The sequence below is a fragment of the Condylura cristata genome, unplaced genomic scaffold (genome assembly GCF_000260355.1).
Source record: "Condylura cristata isolate star-nosed mole 26May11 unplaced genomic scaffold, ConCri1.0 scaffold00003, whole genome shotgun sequence".
NCBI lineage: Eukaryota > Metazoa > Chordata > Mammalia > Eulipotyphla > Talpidae > Condylura > Condylura cristata.
The window spans coordinates 29743657-29761571 of record NW_004567104.1 but is presented as its reverse complement, the minus strand read 5'-3'; the positions used below and the strand labels follow the sequence as shown (position 1 = coordinate 29761571).

The following is a 17915-nucleotide window of genomic DNA, read 5'->3' as shown; positions in this document are numbered from 1 at the left end:
CTCGCGCCCCGGCCCCGCCCTCTTCCGCGGCGCGCGCCTGCGCGTCCCTGCTGCGGGGGAAGCGGGCTGGGAAACCCCGCGGCCGCTTTGAGCAGCGGTTGGTGTAGCAGCACCCGGCTTGCATCGTTCTTCAACGCTTGGGGTTTCTGAACCGCGTGGCGATTTTAGGACAGTGACACAGAAACCGCGGAGGTTAGGTGACCTGGCCGAGGAAGTACAGATAGTAAGAGGCAGGGACTCTAATCAAGGGGTCTTGAAACTGCCGCCATCCCAAGATACAAATAATTTTGTGTGCCTTATGAACAGGTTTTATATATATTTTAAAATATTTATTTATTTATGCATACAGAACTGGGGTATAGGCCAGAGGAGTGGTGGGTGAGAAGATTCACCAGAGACAGGGTGGCGAGCAGAAGAAGCAGATTGACGAATACACCGCTGAGGGGAGCAGCGGGCAGGTCAGGAGAGGTCTGTCGTGCCATGTGGGTCACCTCCTTATCTGGGGATCGAACTCATGCTCAAGTGTCTTTAGCTTCTCGGTGCTGTGCTTTAACCCGCTGCGTCACCGGGGAGGGCCTTGGTTTTATATTTTTAAGTAATTGGAAAAAAGAATCAAGTGAAGAATACTATTTAATGAGATGTGGAAATTACAAACTAAAATAAAGCTTTATTATATATAACACAGTCATGCTCATTTGTTGACAGTGGTTGCTTTTACATCATATCAGCAAAACCTTTCAGCAGCTGCAACAGAGACTGTACAACACTCAAAATCTAAAATAGTATCTGGCCCTTTATAGAAAAAGTGAGCAGTGTCCTGCTCTGATCCATAACTGTCAAAGTGTAGTTCCCCCTAGCTTCACCCACAGCCCTGTTCCAGTACTAGTAAGAAAAGGGCAGATCTAGGGAATGTTCCCTGCTTATGAGCTCCAATCTCTGGTCCTATTTCAGGAGGTTGTAGAGTTCTGGTGTCTGCTGGCTTCAACAATTAAGAAATTACCAAAATATCCATCCAGGCTTCCTTAGGTAACTTTCATCCTACTGGTTGAATTAGTAAGTTCCAAAACTTTCATCTATAAGATGCAAAGATGGTAGTTTCTATAAAGGAGTATACCTTTGCAAATCACAAGAAAGACCAACTAATTTTACTAAACTTGATAGTATTTTTCTTGATAGTATTGCCTAAATTGGTTTGCCTGACACAAATATACTCCCTTAAATTCACCTTCCTACTACCCCACACAACAAACCTTCCCAGAATGGCTTCCCTTTGTCCCTGCTCTGCCTGAAGTCTTCCAGTGGGTCCTTATGGCTGTCCTCCCAGCATTCACTACTTGGCTTGCATGATCCTTCATGATCTGGCTGGGTTGCTGAGCCTTCCTCCTGGCACTGGCCAGCAGACCAGCTGGTGGAGTCTGTGCAGGGGTCACAGGACCAGGTGCATGCCTCGCGCAGGTCAGTTCTGCCTCAGCCATGCCCCTAGTCTCAACAGCACAAACTCCATCTCTGGCTGGTGTCATGCATCCACAATCTAGCTTGGGCCCTGCCTGGCACACCAGTGCAGTGGGTCTCCTAGGGACAGATAATGTGTTTTCTCTATGTTGTTTCACCAGCTTTAAGAAATCATACTCTTAAAATGCACTTTTCCTTACATTTTATAATTTTATCGGTGTATTCTCACCCTATCTGTTGCTACACAACCAAAAAGACTCTGAACATAAGCAGCTCAATACAAACTTTACTGCGTTGGAGATACAATAATGAATAAAACCCAGTCTTTCCTCTAAAAAAGTGAATAGCAGTTCTGATGCAAAAATAAATACAATTTTTTTTAAAATGAATAGCTTTAGTTGGGGAATAATAACCTAAACAAATAATTATTAAGTTGAGTGCCACTTGCTATAACAGAAAGTTGAAGGACAGTCTACTCCAAGGATGTACCTCATTTTCTCCAAGCAGGAAACAACTTTTCATTCAAGGATAATAGTCATGAAGTCAAATACAAGGTAAGGAACAAACAACTTTTCTTCTGATAAAGTGTTTACTTGATACTGTCCTGAAAAGATTAGCATCAGTCCCTTGGCTCCAGACATGATCAGAAGCCAAGTCAAGAGCCAAACATAGCTTTGTGAGCTATGAATGCGAGCTATTCCTGAGAGGTAGATAGAAAGAAGGGAACACAGGTGCCTTCTGGAATACCACAGAGGGGACCCAAGAGCCAGGTGTGGAGGGCTATAGGGCGAAGGTAGACTTAAGTGCAGGAATCCCCTTCCCTCCTTTCTTCCCATCATTCTCCTTTTGACTGCCCTTCATCTCCTCTTCCTACCCCCTTTCTCCTCCAACCCTACTCCCTATCTCCTCTTTCCTTCCCTCCTTTTCCTCTTCTCCCCATTTCTATGCCAAGACATGCCCTTCCACCCACCCCCCATTCCTAGGCCCTAAATTGAATTGTGAAGAGAGAAACTAAGGGAGCTGTTATATCTCATCTCTAGAGTCAGAAACACTACACCTCTCACCTGGTAGGCTTGCACCTCAAACTTGGAGAAAGGACTGTCAGCATTACTGGCAAACTTGTGTTTTTAACCTTGGGCACTTTGAAATCAGTGAGTGTTAGAAGTTAACTGTGGAAGGATTCACCCTCAATGTGCAATATCTGAAGAAAAGAGTGATCATCTTCAGAGGCTGTTGGAAACACTGTCCTCTGAAATCCTGTCAAGTTCTACAATAACATCAGTCTGACGTTCCTAAAAAGATAGAAGAGACTCAAGCAAAAAGTCAGCTTTCCCCTGTCAATTGTCTTGGTGGCAAAAGCTGACCTCTCACCTTGATGACCTGTTGATCTATCAAAATAGAACTAAGCCAGAATGGGGATTAGGTTTGGGCTGTGTGCACACGCACATGCGCGTGTGCTTGTGTGTGTCTGACATAACAAGACAAAAACTATCTTAAGTGCTTCATTAATAATGTGGTGGTGTCATTACCTTTTTCCTACAAGAGAAGCATTGTGGATCAAGCACATTGTAGCCATGACCTTACAACTCAATCAGCCATCAGGGAAATGAGAGACAGATAAGGCAATGATGCTTAGACACTATGTGGACATATGAGTGATGGCTGCACTTCAAGATTCCCTGCCCGCTCAAGAGACTGTGTTCCTTTCCCTGACAGCTCTATCTATCCACCTTCCCCGCCCAGCACCTGCAGATCTGGAGAGGAGAGGGTGAGACGGTATTTGGAAGGAAATGACCCCTGTGTGCCCTGCTAGTTTGACTGTCAGATGACAGAGCCATGCTCCTGGGCCCTGGGAACTGAGGAATGGCTATACTCTGGGCCACCTGGGGCTTCAGTGGCTCCTCACTGACCTGAAAAGACACTGGGATCCAAAAGATGGTGGAGGGGAAATAGCAGCAGCTGGCCCTCGCAGCAGCTGGCCCTTCCTGGGTCTGTCCACTGTGTGGCTCCCGTCTGAGGTTCTCTTAACTCATTTCCTGAGCCTACCCCTACCTCTTCTCTTGCCAGTACCTACTGGTTCTTCCAGCCTGCTTCATCTTCTTGCCTGCCCATTAATCTTTCCCAGCTCATTAAGCTTTCCCACTGGGTTCTCTTTCATCCCACTCCTGACTCAACTTAACATCCAGCACTACCCCCAGAGCCAAGATCCTAAAGAGGGGAAGAAAAGGGTAAGAGCAGCTGTGACATCACTGTTCTTCCACACCATACCCTGTTTCCCTTCCATGCCTTGACTGTGCTGTTCTCTCTGATGGCTGTTGCCTCTTCCTTCCCTCTGTCTAGACTATCCTGAGAATCAGCCCAGACACACTGAGGGCTTCCTTCATCTCACACAGATCTTCTCCTTGGAGGTTCACTGTTTCTCCAAACTCTCATTGCACTGTGTGTTGACATGGCCCTGAACATGTGGGTAATCAATGTACACCACTTACTGAACTGCACTGAACATGAATGAAAAGAACACTGGAGGATTAGTCAACTCACTCTTCCATAGCAAAATACTACAGACTGAGCCTCTTGCACAACAGAAATTTATTTTCTGGAAGCTGGAGGTCCAAGATCAACATGCCAACAAGGTTAGTTTCTACTGAGGCCTCTCTTCTCAGCTTGTAGATGGCCACCTTCTGTGTCCTCACGTGGCCTGCTCCTCTGATTGTGTGGAAAGAGACATGCTACCTTATCCTCTTCTTACAAGAAGCCAATCCTACTGGATTAGGGTTCCACCCTTACGACTCCATTTAACCTCAGTTAGTTCCAGAAATTTCCTACCTATTTCCAAATAAAGTGACATTGGGATTTAGAGATTCAACCTGTGAATTTCAGGAATGCATATAACACTCAGTCCATATGGCTCAAGTCCTGACATTACCTTAGCCTAACTGAGTACCTTTGGGCAGCAAATCGCTATCCTCAAGGAGTCTCAATTTCTCAATCTGTAGCATGTGGCCAATTTTATGGCTAAAATGAGATGACAGAGGACATTTGATGGACTATACATTCCTCCACAATAGTATCATCTTGCTGTTTTCAATGTGATTTAAAGTACTTTTATATCATTCAACATAATACAAGCACTTATTATTGTCATTATTCTCTAGAAGACCTAAAGGGAAGTTTGTTTATAATTCATACTCACTACTTGCAGAAGGCTTCAAGGAAGCCTATGAGGGAAACATCTGTGCATAAGAGGGTGTTACCTGACTCCTTACAGAAGCTGCAGAAAAGGCCCAGGAAGCTGTTGATGAAATGAATGATCACCAGGAATATCTGGAGGAGGCTGATGCACAGAAGGGAGGAGAAGAAGGACACGTGCCAAATGACAGCTTTAGAGGGCTCCAGGCAGACAGAGTTCCAGAGTGAACGATCATATAAGTAATTCCTATTCCAAAAAATAAGGGGTTTGAAGGATGAAAAAATGAGTAGGAAAAGTGAAATGAGCAACCTAAATAGAAATTTGGCACCTCCTCCCAGCTCAGGTCATAAGACTAGCCTCTTAAGAGTGACCATCAATGTATTTGCAAGTTTCTGAGTATCAGAGGAACAAAGTGTTAGAATACATGATCAAAAGAAGTCTGTAGTTCTTCTGTGTGTCTTTCTCTCTCTAAAAAGACTACAAATCCAAATCGCTATCCATTTACCTGTTATGTAAGTCTTTGAAAGGATAACCATATTTCCATGTTTGTGTCTGATTGAAGGGGGAGACATCATGGAACATGCAAAAAGGACCATATTTTAGGGCTCCTCCAGAAGTGATAAAGCAAATGAAGGCTCCGAGGAAGGCCAGGCCACTTGACAACAGAACAGTAAGCATCTGTAGAGGGAAAGAAGAAACCACCTGAGATGAGGTCTTGACTAGGTGACTTAAGGAGTGACTTGGATAAGTCTAGCTTCTCAGTGTTCGGCTTCCCCCATCATATCACATAGGGATAATCCTCTCATGGTCCCTTCTTTAAAATACAGCCAAGGTAGGATGTCTAATAGGGCTCACAGGGTAGAGTTAGGAAGGGATGGGTGAGGATGGATAAGGGTTTACACACTGGCACTTGGATCTGAATTTCCCTGACTCAGCAGATTCTTCTAGCTGAGCCAGTTGGAATTAAAAGCCTTTACTTTCAGGTTATCGTCATTCACCCTTGGATTAAAGGGTCGTATTAGTCTACTTCTGACCCTTTCAAGGGAAAATTGTGTTTTCAAAATTTCCAATCTCCTATCCCTGATTCTTCTTTCTCAAATTGAGCATGAAAGGAAAGGAGGAAGCAGGGAGGAGTGTGGGTGGAAAGGGTGCCTGAAGTTCAGAAAGCTTAAGTAAATTGCCCAAGAGCGTAGGACTATTAAGAGGTACCAGCAGGGCAGGACATGACTTCAAATTCCAAGACTGAAATTGTCCTTTTACCATTCTGTCTCTAAAGTAATAGAATGTGGGGATATGGTCGGTGATAAAAGAATGGACTCTGGTCCTTACACTTTGGCAGGGTCCACTCCTACTGAAGCAGCCATATCTCCAGCCCTTCAAGGAGATGAAGATAGCTGCAATGAGTACCTGGGAGAAAAGAAAAAAGTGTTAAGAAAAGATTGGATGGCATATTTTTAACTGCCACCAATGGCTGCTGAAATATCATGTTTGGGCACATTCTTGATTATGTTATCTTTCTCCAAAAATTTGCCTTTGACTGTCAGGACCCAATTTTGGATCACCAGCATGATTTGAATCTATATGGCAATGTTTACATCCAACATGCCTCATCCCAGATACAGTCCAGCAATCCTCACAAGTTTCTTAGAGATTCCTATGTCTTGGAGTTGCTACCAACCCAAGACCAGCTTCTAAAAATCACACTCTTTTGTAATGAATCTAAATACTCTCCCCACCAACCACTTGCTTCAACTTCGGGAGTTCACACTCAGTGATCCCAAGACACTTACCATGAGGCCACCACCCCAGAGTCCAGACCCCAGCATTGCATGCTTGCCAATGAGGCCCCTCAACAGATAGGTCACATCCCAGTTAGGAAAGAGGAGCACCATGTTGGCCCCAGCAGCAAACAGGGCTGTCGTCCCAAGGCTCAGCCCCAGAATTCGGGAGCAGGTCCGTGAGCATGCCATCATGCAGGGAGATGGCAATGTCCTAGAATCAACAAAGGGAGTTATGATACTGCTGCTGCTGGATGCACACGATAGGGGAGCCTCCTTAGCTTAGGGTAGGATGGGGCAAGCAGACCAAACATCTGTCATCTCCCAAGCTCAGATGAAGAAAAGCCAAGAACTTGTTTTAAAACGTTGTCTCATAAATAGTCCCCAGTGAATGATATTGAATTGCTCCCTTTTCTGCCAACCCCCATTTACATATACACTTCCCATCCTATCATATTTTGCTTATATCTCTAATACAGTCAGTGATTATTTCTATTCTGTGCAGAAAAAACTTTTAAAATGTTATCCTTTCACTGTAAAAGATAACATTTTAAAGATGTTAACTGTCACTACTTTCATTCAACATTGTACAGGTGAAACACTGAAAACAGTGCAATAAAAAAATAAAAAGAAGTAAAGGCCATATAGATAGGAATGAAGTAAGTTTGTCATTCACAGGTAACATGATTATCTGTGTAGGAAATGCTAAGGAGGGCCTCCCTGGTGACGCAGTGGGTTGGAGCACAGCACTGCGAAGCTGGCCGGTGGCTGCCTCAGTGGAAGTTTGATCCCCCACCCTGGGGGTGATCCATGTTTGCCCCGCAGACCTATCCTGACCTGCCCGCTGCTCCCATCAGCAGTGTGCTTTATCATTCTGCCTGTTCTGCTCCCCACTCTGTGAATTCTCTGGTGAATTCTCTCACGACTCCTGTGCCTCTGGCCTGTACCTCAGTTTTGTATGCATAAATAAGTGAAATCTTAAAAAGAAAATTCTAGGGAATCTATTTAAAAGTTACTAGAACTGAAAAAAAAAAGTTACTAGAACTGATAGGTGAGTTTAGCAAGATCACAGAATAAAATATTAATATTTTTAAAGGTTATTGTATTTCTATATACAAGTAATAAGAATTTAAAAATATTTAAATATACCATTTACAACTGCATAGAAATATGCCTAAGAATAAATTTAACAAAAATTTGTGTAAGACCTAAACACAATTAGAAAACATTATTAAGAAAAATTAAAAGACCTAAAAAATGGGAGATATATACCACATTCATGGATCAAATAACTCACTACTGCTAACATGTCAATTCTCTCTAAATTGATGCACAGATTCAACATTATTTCTGTCAAAATCCTAGCAGTTTTCCTATAGAAATTGACAAGTTGCATGTAAATTTATAGAGTAGTGTAAAGGATTCAAGTTAGCTAAAACATTTAAAAAAGAACGAAGTGGAAAAATATACACCATGTGATTTCAAGATATTAAATAAAGTTATAGTAATCAAGAAAGTAAAATAATGGCATGTAGAAGTAAGCAGAAGACTGAAGCAGACCAAAGATTTTAGTAATAGACCTACACACATATGATTAAGAGATTTTTTTTTTTATCATGCCACGAATTCATGGGAAGGGGTTCCGGCAGCTCAGGGTCCCTTCCATTGGTCCTCACCAGGGTGCCTCTCTGGGTGGAACGGGCTGGTGCTTCGGTTGAACCCAAGTCCCTTTCTCTTTGGCTTCCTTTTCTCCTGATCACTTTCTTTCATACAGTTCAGAAAGTTCAGAAAAATACATGGGCTCTTAGGGTACTTAATATGCTCAATACAAAGATAATTCTCTTGACCAGATTGTTGCCCTTTGTTTGCAACAATGCTAACTGCATGCTGGATGACATTGTAGACTCTTAGTTTTGTCATAGTAACATGTATTAGCAAGAGCATTCCTTTTTGAACAGTCCCCTTCCTCCTGGTGTCTACAATATCTCTTTCTTGTAGATTTGGGTGTATGTAACCAAAAGAACAACTCCATGTTTTCTTAAAGGCCTAAAGAACACATAGCAGGTGCCTCTCCCTTTTTCCTTTGTGTTGGCCATTTGGGCAATTTACTGAAAGATGGAGGTTCTGGTCAAAAGCGATCAAGTGATTTTATACGATAAAAAGGACCATCTCTTCAACAAATGGTGCTGGAACAGTCCATATACAAAACAAAAACATATACATCTTGACTATTACTAAAAACATATTCAATGATGGAAATGTTCAATACCTAGATTCTGGATGTGAATATACAACTTTTAAGTATCAACAAAACTCAGCAAACTGTACTCTTAAAATTAGTTAATTTTTGGGCCCTCCCTGGTGGCGCAGCGGGTTAAAGCACAGCACTAAGAAGCCAAAGCCACTTCCGCATGAGTTCGATCCCCGCCTGCCCTGGAGGAGATCCACATGGTGTGGCAGACCTCTCCTGACCCGCCCGCTGCTCCCCTCAGCAGTGTACTTCGTTGATCTGCCTGTTCTGCTCCCCACTCTGTCCCTGGTGAATCCTCTCACCCTCCGCATCTCTGGCCTGTACCCCAGTTCTGTATGAATAAATAAATAAATCTTTTTTAAAAAATTAGTTAATTTTATGGTGCTTCTATTGTATATTAATAAAATCGATTAAAATGTCACATCAAAAAAAATTCACATCTAGATAAATTGTAAAATGCATTCACCACTCCTGTACATGGTCATTTCTTCCCTTTTATATTTTTACTATGGTTTCTTGATTTTTTTTTGTTCTTTAATATGATATAAAGCAGCTTGCCTACCTATGATTATGCAGGTACATTTCTTTCTTCTTTCTTTCTTTGTTATTATTATAATAGTTTATTTTACATCATCTTGTGCCTTTTTCCATCTCAGTTGTAATCCCCATGGGTTTCCCATCACCAATTCACCCATGTGCCATCACCATAGTCCAGTGCAATTCCCTCTCCCCATTTTTGATCCATTCCCCACTCCACCCCCATAAAATGTCTCTGGTATATAGTTGTTCATTATTATCTTCCCTCACCCACCCCGGCATGGGTACCTTTTTTTTATTATTAATTCACAATATTAATTCACAATACTATATCTATCTTAGAGGTATAAGTTTGGGTGCCTTTTTTTTTTTTTAAATAAAACTGTTCTTTAAATACACACACACACACACACACACATATACATATATATGAGTTAGAATAGCACTAGTAATAGCTAATGTGGCTCTGGAAAAAATTAGTATTATGACACCTCCAAATGACCTGTTGCCACTCTACTACACAGCTATGTCACTTTGAGGTCCATGACACTCTCCTCTAGCATACTGCTTTGCATATCATGAAAAAATATATATGAGTCAGAAGTGCTCTCTCTTTTACACATGTACATATACCCATACATTCATATATAATTAAGTACTTCACTGTTTAAAGAAGTAAACAAAATGCATGAAATAATTAAATGACATCCATATAAATACAACCGACTTAAAAAATAAGTTGTTGCTGGCCCTCCCTGGTGGCGCAGCGGGTTAAAGCACAGCACTGAGAAGCTAAAGCCACTTCTGCATGGGTTCGATCCCTGCCTGCCCCGGAAGTGACCGCATGGCGTGGCATTCCTCTCCTGGCCCGCCCGCTGCTCCCCTCAGCAGTGTACTTCGTCGACCTGACTGTTCTGCTCCCCACTCTGTCTCTGGTGAATCCTTTCACCCTCCGCATCTCTGGCCTGTATCCCAGTTCTGTATGAATAAATAAATAAATCTTTAAAAAAAAATAAAAAATAAGTTGTTGCTAATTGATATTTTTGAAGTCCCAAGTATGCCTTCTCCACTCCGACCATATTCCCAGACTCCTTAGAAATGACTTCCTAAATTTTTATTTCATCATACCCTTTTAAAGACAGACTTACAATTTACTAAGTTTTTAATAAAATCTTGATTAGTCTAGTGGTTCCTATTTGTCCCCAGGGCAAAGGTACCGCAGCACAGGGCTGAGCAACCATGTGACTGGAGTGCTGTTCCTGTGCATTCTCCTTCATTCCCCAGCCCTGGCAGCCTCCCAATCTCAGAGACCACTTCATCTTCACCCTCCCCTCAACATAGTTTCTTACTGCAATTGCTAATGTTTAGCTTTCACAGATGATCGACATGTTGTCAGAGGTCATCTCTGGATGTGTGGCTGGATTTTTAAGCACACACAATGGACAGTAGGCAGAAGCAACTTTTAGGCAGAAATGCCTTCCACCACCTCCCAGTCATTCCACATATGAGGAAGGCCTGTCTAGACACAGATCACCTAAATAAACCCACCTGACTTTCTTGCTTGTGGAACTTCTTCCAATGAGGAAAGAATTTTAGAAGGGAAACTAAATAATTTGGACATACAGAAAACTAAGAAAGTGAGCATGTCCTTTTGGGTGAGTTGGATTCAGAGAAGTCTGCCCTACTAATTTCATACCAAAAGCACTTGTTATGAGGCTTGCAACACAGTTTATATTTTACTTCCTCTACCTAAATTCCTCTTTAAACCACATTATTCTGAAAAACACTTCCAAATATGTCAAGATATTAGCAGAGTTTGGATGACTCGTGATCTGAAGAAACAAGTGGAATCATAAGGTAAAATCTTTTTCTTGAAGACATTTATTTACTTATGTATACATTGCTGAGGTATAGGCCAGAGATGGGGGTGATGAGTGAGAGGATTCACCAGAAACAGAGTGGGAGCAGAACAATCAGATTGACTGAAATATACTGCTGAGGGGAGCAGTGGACAAGACAGGAGAGCTCTGCTAAGCCATGTGGGTCAGCTCCCTGGCCCGGGGATGGAACTTGTGCTGCAGTAGCTGTAGATAGCTTCTTAATGCTAATGCTTAACTCCTTGAAGTACCAGGCTCCCCAAAAGGTAAAACCTTAAAACCAGATCTTTAAGGGAAGTTTCATTCTAACCTAAGATCCTGGTTTGGTGAACAAATCATTGGCTCGATGCCTGGGCAACAGTAAAAGTAATCAGCTAAGTCATATGGAGACAAAGGCTACAGATTCTGTTTCCATCTACTTCACTCATCACCTAACCAGCCTTTTCTATCATCCCTGCATCAATCAAATATTAAGTGACCACTATCTGTGAGGCACTACACCAAGGGCTGTAGTATGTGCCCATGGTAAACAAGAGGCAGTCTCTCCTCTTGAGATAATTAAAATCTGGTGGGGATAATGACAAGGCAACAAGCTAGGGCCAAGCAGAAGTGTCTGACTTAAGGTGCAACGGAAGCACACAGAAACACATAAATTCCCACAAAAGCAAGTAAAGCCTCCTAGAGGAAGTGCTGTCCAAATCAAAACTTGACTGACCATAAAGCATTACACAGGTGAACTTGGGAAAGGAGAAATATCTTAAGCAAGTGTAAAGGAGAAATATCTTAACATGCACTTGCCTAACAAGACTGAGGCAAAGGAAAGTTAAAACTGCCCAAAGTCATACAGCTGCCAGGTGTCAGAGCAAAGACTAATTTGAGAAGTATCTGCTAGACCCTTCTGTTTCCTGGCCATCACCTCATTGGGCCCTTTCATCTCTGCTTACCTGCCTCCGGTGACAAGAATCAGAATGTGAGAGAGAAGAACCTGGAGAAGAGAATCCCTCTTCAGGAGGACCCGAACTCCCACAGTGCCCAGCCTGCAGGGTCACGCTGGAGTATCCTCTTACAGGACTCTAGGAAAGCCAGAGAGAATCTATCCGTATATATGAAGATGTCTCTTGAGTATTTGTGTATCCTCCCACACGACCACCCACAGGTTTCCAGGGTAGGCTCCTGAAGAGTTCTCCTCTCCTAATGACCCATCCTTTGCTCATTTTCATGTGACCCTAAGGAAAGAACCAGGAGACATGAACTCGTGAACTAAAACATCTTTATGAGTAAGAGAATCCACCCATGAGAAGTACCCTTTTGTCCCTCCCTTCCCAAATAGCAACACTTCCACACAATAACTGCCCATATATGGCGAGGGCCCCGCTACCCATGTTGTATGATAAGATCCTAATGTGGGGGAAAAAATCCTGAAAAGTCAGGATATTCCATAGCTGGTTCCTGCTGGATTCTTTTCATTTGTTTATGGCTTTTTCCAAGAAGTTTGTTTGTTGGTTTGTTTTTGGCTGTCCGCAAGCATAGCAATTGTCCAAATATACATTCAATATAAAATCAATAACTACTTGATTGGATTGATTGGCTCAATAACAATGGCATTATACACAGAACGGCACAGTATGTTGTAAAATAATTAATATTCCCCTGCTTGAGAGGACTGGCACAAATCTAGGTCCCATGATAACGAGAGACATGTCACGGTCCAAGAATTCTGGGAACCAAAGGGTGCAATAATTTCCTACCTAGTCCCCAATAAAAGATCTATAGTTTTAAGTAATATAGTTTCATTTTAAGTAATGGAATTATAGCTAATAGGTTTTCCTACTCTTTAACTTTTACCCCAACCCTTTTTCACATTGAAAGGTTTTTTAGATAAGATTAATAGGATAATAATTAGTGACCATAAAGAAAGAAACTTTCCCCTAATTCTTATGTTAGATGTAGAGACGAGGTTGATAGAACAAAGAGGTTTTTCTTTAGAGGCAGGGAAATGTCAGCACACTCGGCGTTGGTGTTTTTCTGACTCCTAGTTCCTTAACATTAGATCCTGTACCTTTAAGATGTATGTTCATTGAGATGTTAACAAAATGATTGCTTAAGTTGCAATAGCTAACTGATCACCATTAGGAATATTTTGTTTGACGACTGATTATCATAAGTGTGTTATTAATGACTGGTCATTATAGGAACATCCTGTGTACCAACTGTACTTTTAATTAATCAATGATGAATGTTATAGTCTCAAGAGATCAAAAATCCCTAAGCTGTTTTAAGAAATATGTGATGATTGTTCTCTTTCTGCTTTATGCACACACTGATGTAATCCCACCGCTTGATTGTAATGTACAAATAAAGACCTGCTGGGTAAATCAGCAGATGCTTTCACCCTAAACAGGTGTCTGCATCTCCTTTATCTATCTCATCTTTTTCTCTTTCTCTTTTTCTATGTGACACCTTCCTTTCCTGTGGGAGACTCTCACTACCTCAGCTGAAGCTGGTCTTCAGCACATATATGTCTCTCTCATTATAGAACTTGGGCGCTTCAGAAACGAAACTAAGCAGAGGCCACCACTTTTTCCTTTTTCCTCTTCTTACATTGTTTGCTGTTAGCTGGCTGGATGTGTTGGTTGGTTCCTGTTCTAGCTTCTAATTTTTTTTTAATGCCCTATGCCACCATTGTCTTGTCCCCTAGTCATACCCATTTTGTGGTGCTCTCCGCATGGGAGAGGTGACCCTTTTTTCATAAAGATCCAGTTCATACATCTCCTGGTAAATCTTCAGATTTCTTGGCTCAGAGTTAAACATTTCTTTCTCTATGCTCCCACTGCATTTGACTTTTTAAATTTTTTATTTATTTTTTTCCCCAAATCAATGACTTTGATTATTGCCTCTTAAAACTGTATGTAATCACATAGAGGCTTAAGAAATTATATAGTACCTTGCTGTTCTGTAGCTGGATAACTTAAATCTTACTCATCAGCTTGCTGTTCCTTTTTCAGAAACATAGATACCATCCAAAAATTTTCTGATATCCTTGTTTTTAACTGTTGTGACTTGCTGAATCAAAACAGCTGAATTTGATAAAATCTCAATGTCATTTCCTTCAAGAATTAACTCATCTTTCTGGCCTTTAGATACTGAACAAAAAAGTCTCATTTGAACCTTGCAAATGCATTTTTCACCCAAGAAATTTCAGAGTTCGACAAGAGACCCATTCTCCTGAAATAACGTTGATAGGAAGTGAGCATACACAAATCTCATCTTGTAACGGAAGCCCAGAGTAACACCCTTGATCATGTTATGCACCTGACTGCAGATAGTACACACAGTAGCCAGTTCCTTTCTATTTCTCCATCTGTCAACTAGGAGCCTCTTCTTTTTCTTTATAAGCAGACTGAGTTCGACATTGATGTGGTTTAAGTCCCTCTGCAGGGTGTCTCTGGGGCCCTTCACAATAACTGTACGACCCTTCAGGGAGATGTTGACATTTTCTGGAATGTTGATGTCTGACTGCTGAGAGTGGTCTTCATTCTCACAGTAGATGCAGCAAAGAGCTAAGATTTATTTATTTATGTATACAGAACTGGGGTATAGGCCAGAAGTACAAGGGCAGTGAGAGGATCCCCAGAGACAAGAGTAAGGAGCTTAACTGGCAGACTGACGAACTACACTGCTGAGAGGAGCAGTGGCCGAGTCAGGAGAGGTCTGCTGTGCCATGTGGGTCATCTCCTGGGCTGGGGAACTAACCAGCACTGAAGCGGCTGCCACTAGCTTGTAATCCTGCGCTTTATCCCTCTGCGCCACCAGGGAGGGCCTACCCATTGCATTAAATTCTAACTTACACATTACAAACAGGAAAATGCAAAAATCTAAATTCTGAAACTTGATATGGTTTTACATGTGCACCCAGGACAACTTTCACACAGATCAAGATTAGGACTTCTCTAAATCCCCAGAATGTGGTGTTCCTTTCCTTCACTATCCACATCCCCAGATTAACTCCCATTTTGGCTGCTACCATTATCAATTAGTTTTTGGTTCTTGAATTTCTTATAAATGGAATTATATAGCTATACAAATGGAATTATATAGCTATACAATTATATAGCTATACAAATGGAATTATATAGCTATACAATTATATAGCTATACAAACGGAATTATATAGCTATACAATTTTGTGTCTTTTTCACTTGATACTGTATCAGTGAGATTTACCCATCATATAATTCATTCATGTTTCTGAGTATTACTCCATTGTATGACTATATTACTTCTGTTGATAAACATTTAGGTTATTATCAGTTTTTACCTATTATGAATATATCTTTTTAAGTATAAAATGTAAGTTTTTCTACCTGTTTTTTGGAAGATCTATACATTAACTTCTCTAGGGAATATATCTAAGAGAGGGTGGCAATGATGTAAGTTATCCAGATTAGTCCTACCACTTTGTACTCTCACTTAATATGTGAGTTCTGTTGCTTCATTCTCACCAGTGTTAATTTTAGACATTCCAGTGGATATTTAATAGTATCTTATTGTTCTTCACATTAATGTGATTTTACACACTGGTAAGTCACCAGTGTGGTTTTCTTAACAAGTACGTACCTTTTCATATACTTGTTGACCATTGGAGATCTCTTTTGAGTGGTGCCTCTCAAGTCATTTTACCTAGTTTCTATTGGTTATCTTTTTTCTGCTGACTTGTAGTTCTAATTCCAGAAAAGAACTTTGCCAGACACAGAGCTTCCTCTATTTACCATGGGGTTACATCCCGTAAGTCATGTAAAGTCATTTTAAGTTAAAAATATCTTAAGTAAAAATGCATTAATACTAAGCTACCAAACACTGTAACTTAGACTAATTTACCTTAAAAATACTCAAAGCAGTTGGCCAAAATCACCTATTTTTTTTTTAAAATAAACTGAGTATCTCCTACAATGTTTTGAAGTTACTGAAAATGAAAAACAGTATGATTATATGAGTCCTCAACATTAACATGCACAAATTTTGGTTTGCGTCACTGAACTAAAATTAGTTGCTGGATGATAGGGATGTTAAAGTGACAGCATCATCACAAGAAGAGGTGGAGACCAGTTATTTACCCTTGTGATTGAAAAAGAGACTGGGAGCTGAGGCTCTTCGTTGCTCCCAGCATCAATAGAGAATATCCTGTGAAAAGATCTAAATTCAAAATTCAAAAATGTGGCTTCTAAATTGCCTTCACACCATCACATAAAGTCGGAAAGTTAAGTTGAGCCAGTATTTAAGGGTATATACCATTTATGTACTGTATTTTTACCTTTTCACTCTTTTGACACTTAAAAATTCTTGACTTTATCAGTCTTTGTCTATACAGTCCCACTTTTCATGATCTGCTTAAAGAAGCCCTTACTCACTTCCCACTGCATTTTAACTTACCTTTTCTATTAAATGCCTCTCCCCAGCACCTATAAAATCCTTGAGGGCAGCTGTATTTTATTCTTCCATGTGTACCCAAAAACTAGCATAGAACTTAGATATTGTAGTTCAGGAGTCACTTGATTGATGAATTAATTCATGCACTGGATGAAGTAATGTAATTTCTACTCACAAAGACTTCTCATGATGAAAACAATACTGAGAAATTCCTTGATGCTTATATATCATAGGGGGTAATTATAACTGGCTATCATATTTTTTTAAACTTCACATTATCTGTTTTCTACATATGAAATTTCTATGGATTATCAATGTATGTCTGAAGCAAGCAGGTTACCAATTATAAAGAAGTTTATTGCATAAAATTCAATTTTTATTTTCATTGTAAAAGGGAATCATTTACAACCTTAACTGAATTCCTGTGTCTTCCTAGAGAAATGAATTTTGACCAAAGATGCTAAGCTTATAAAGCTCATAAAGCTTTATAAGAAACATTTAGTTGCCTTATGAAGCACATTTATAAACTATCTCATTAGATCTTTACAACAGACCTAAAGCAAGCAAAATAAGTGATGGGTCAACTTCACTATAAAGAGATTTATATAGAGTGTAATATTGTTATGAGAGGAATTTACTCAAAGAAACAGTAAGGTTGGGGAAAGACACTGTGTCATCTGACTGTATAGACTCTTATATATTGATGCTTCAGATTTTTTTCTCCCCCAATGAAGATTCCAACAATCTTAAGGAATTTCTTCTTGGAGGCATTGCTGTGATCCTTGGGCACTTGAGACCAGGTCTCAATTCCTACTATACATACCCATTAGTTATGTGCATTTGAGTAATTCACTGATGCTCAGTAATAATGTAAGTCTACTCCTCAGTTTTAAAATGTCTATCTTACATTTGAGAATTAAATATAAGGTAGCTAGAGCATATTAGCTTCTGTTCTTGAATCTCGGCATAGCCAAAAGGATTTTATAGTTTGTCTTTGTTTTATATATATATATATATATGTGTGTGTGTGTGTGTCTTTTATATATTGTCTTTATAAACACACAGTATTTGTTAAAACACATTATAGTTAGGCAATTAGAATGATTTGATGGCTGACTGCCATCTATCAGGTATTAGAAGATATCTCAGTTACCAGCTCAGTGGGAACTCCTATTCTAGAAGCAGACATCCTACTATATACATCATTACAACGGTGCTTGTGGGGCAAAAAAAAATGCTGGGATTTGATTAATCCAACTTAGTTGGAACTGATGATGGCAGCTATCGATATTTGTTCCTAAGACAAACCTGTGACAATTAATTCAATGACTAATCCTACAAACAATGAAAATCTCAGAAACTTTGAAAGGAAATCATATACTTGCAATAATGTTTTACTAAGT

General features: G+C 40.4%; 1 protein-coding gene and 1 pseudogene across 3 annotated transcripts in view; both read right to left on the bottom strand.

Annotated features, from left to right (window-relative positions):
• Positions 1 to 535: 535 nt before the first annotated feature.
• The window catches only part of LOC101623086 (UBX domain-containing protein 7), a 64709-nt gene continuing 47329 nt past the window's right edge, over positions 536 to 17915 (bottom strand). The window contains exons 1-5 of one of the 3 annotated variants that reach the window (XM_012732997.1): positions 6433 to 6620; positions 5972 to 6049; positions 5148 to 5320; positions 4707 to 4888; positions 4053 to 4278 (exon numbers count right to left, since the gene is read on the bottom strand). In XM_012732997.1, coding sequence (XP_012588451.1) covers positions 4214 to 4278; positions 4707 to 4888; positions 5148 to 5320; positions 5972 to 6049; positions 6433 to 6615 — 681 coding nt within the window. In that variant the 5' untranslated portion in view covers positions 6616 to 6620 and the 3' untranslated portion in view covers positions 4053 to 4213. Of the gene's footprint in view, positions 577 to 4052; positions 4279 to 4706; positions 4889 to 5147; positions 5321 to 5971; positions 6050 to 6432; positions 6621 to 17915 lie in introns of those variants that run through there. The other 2 variants (XM_012732989.1, XM_012732984.1) reach the window with 2 other exon arrangements.
• On the bottom strand, positions 14068 to 14621 carry LOC101618417 (annotated as a pseudogene).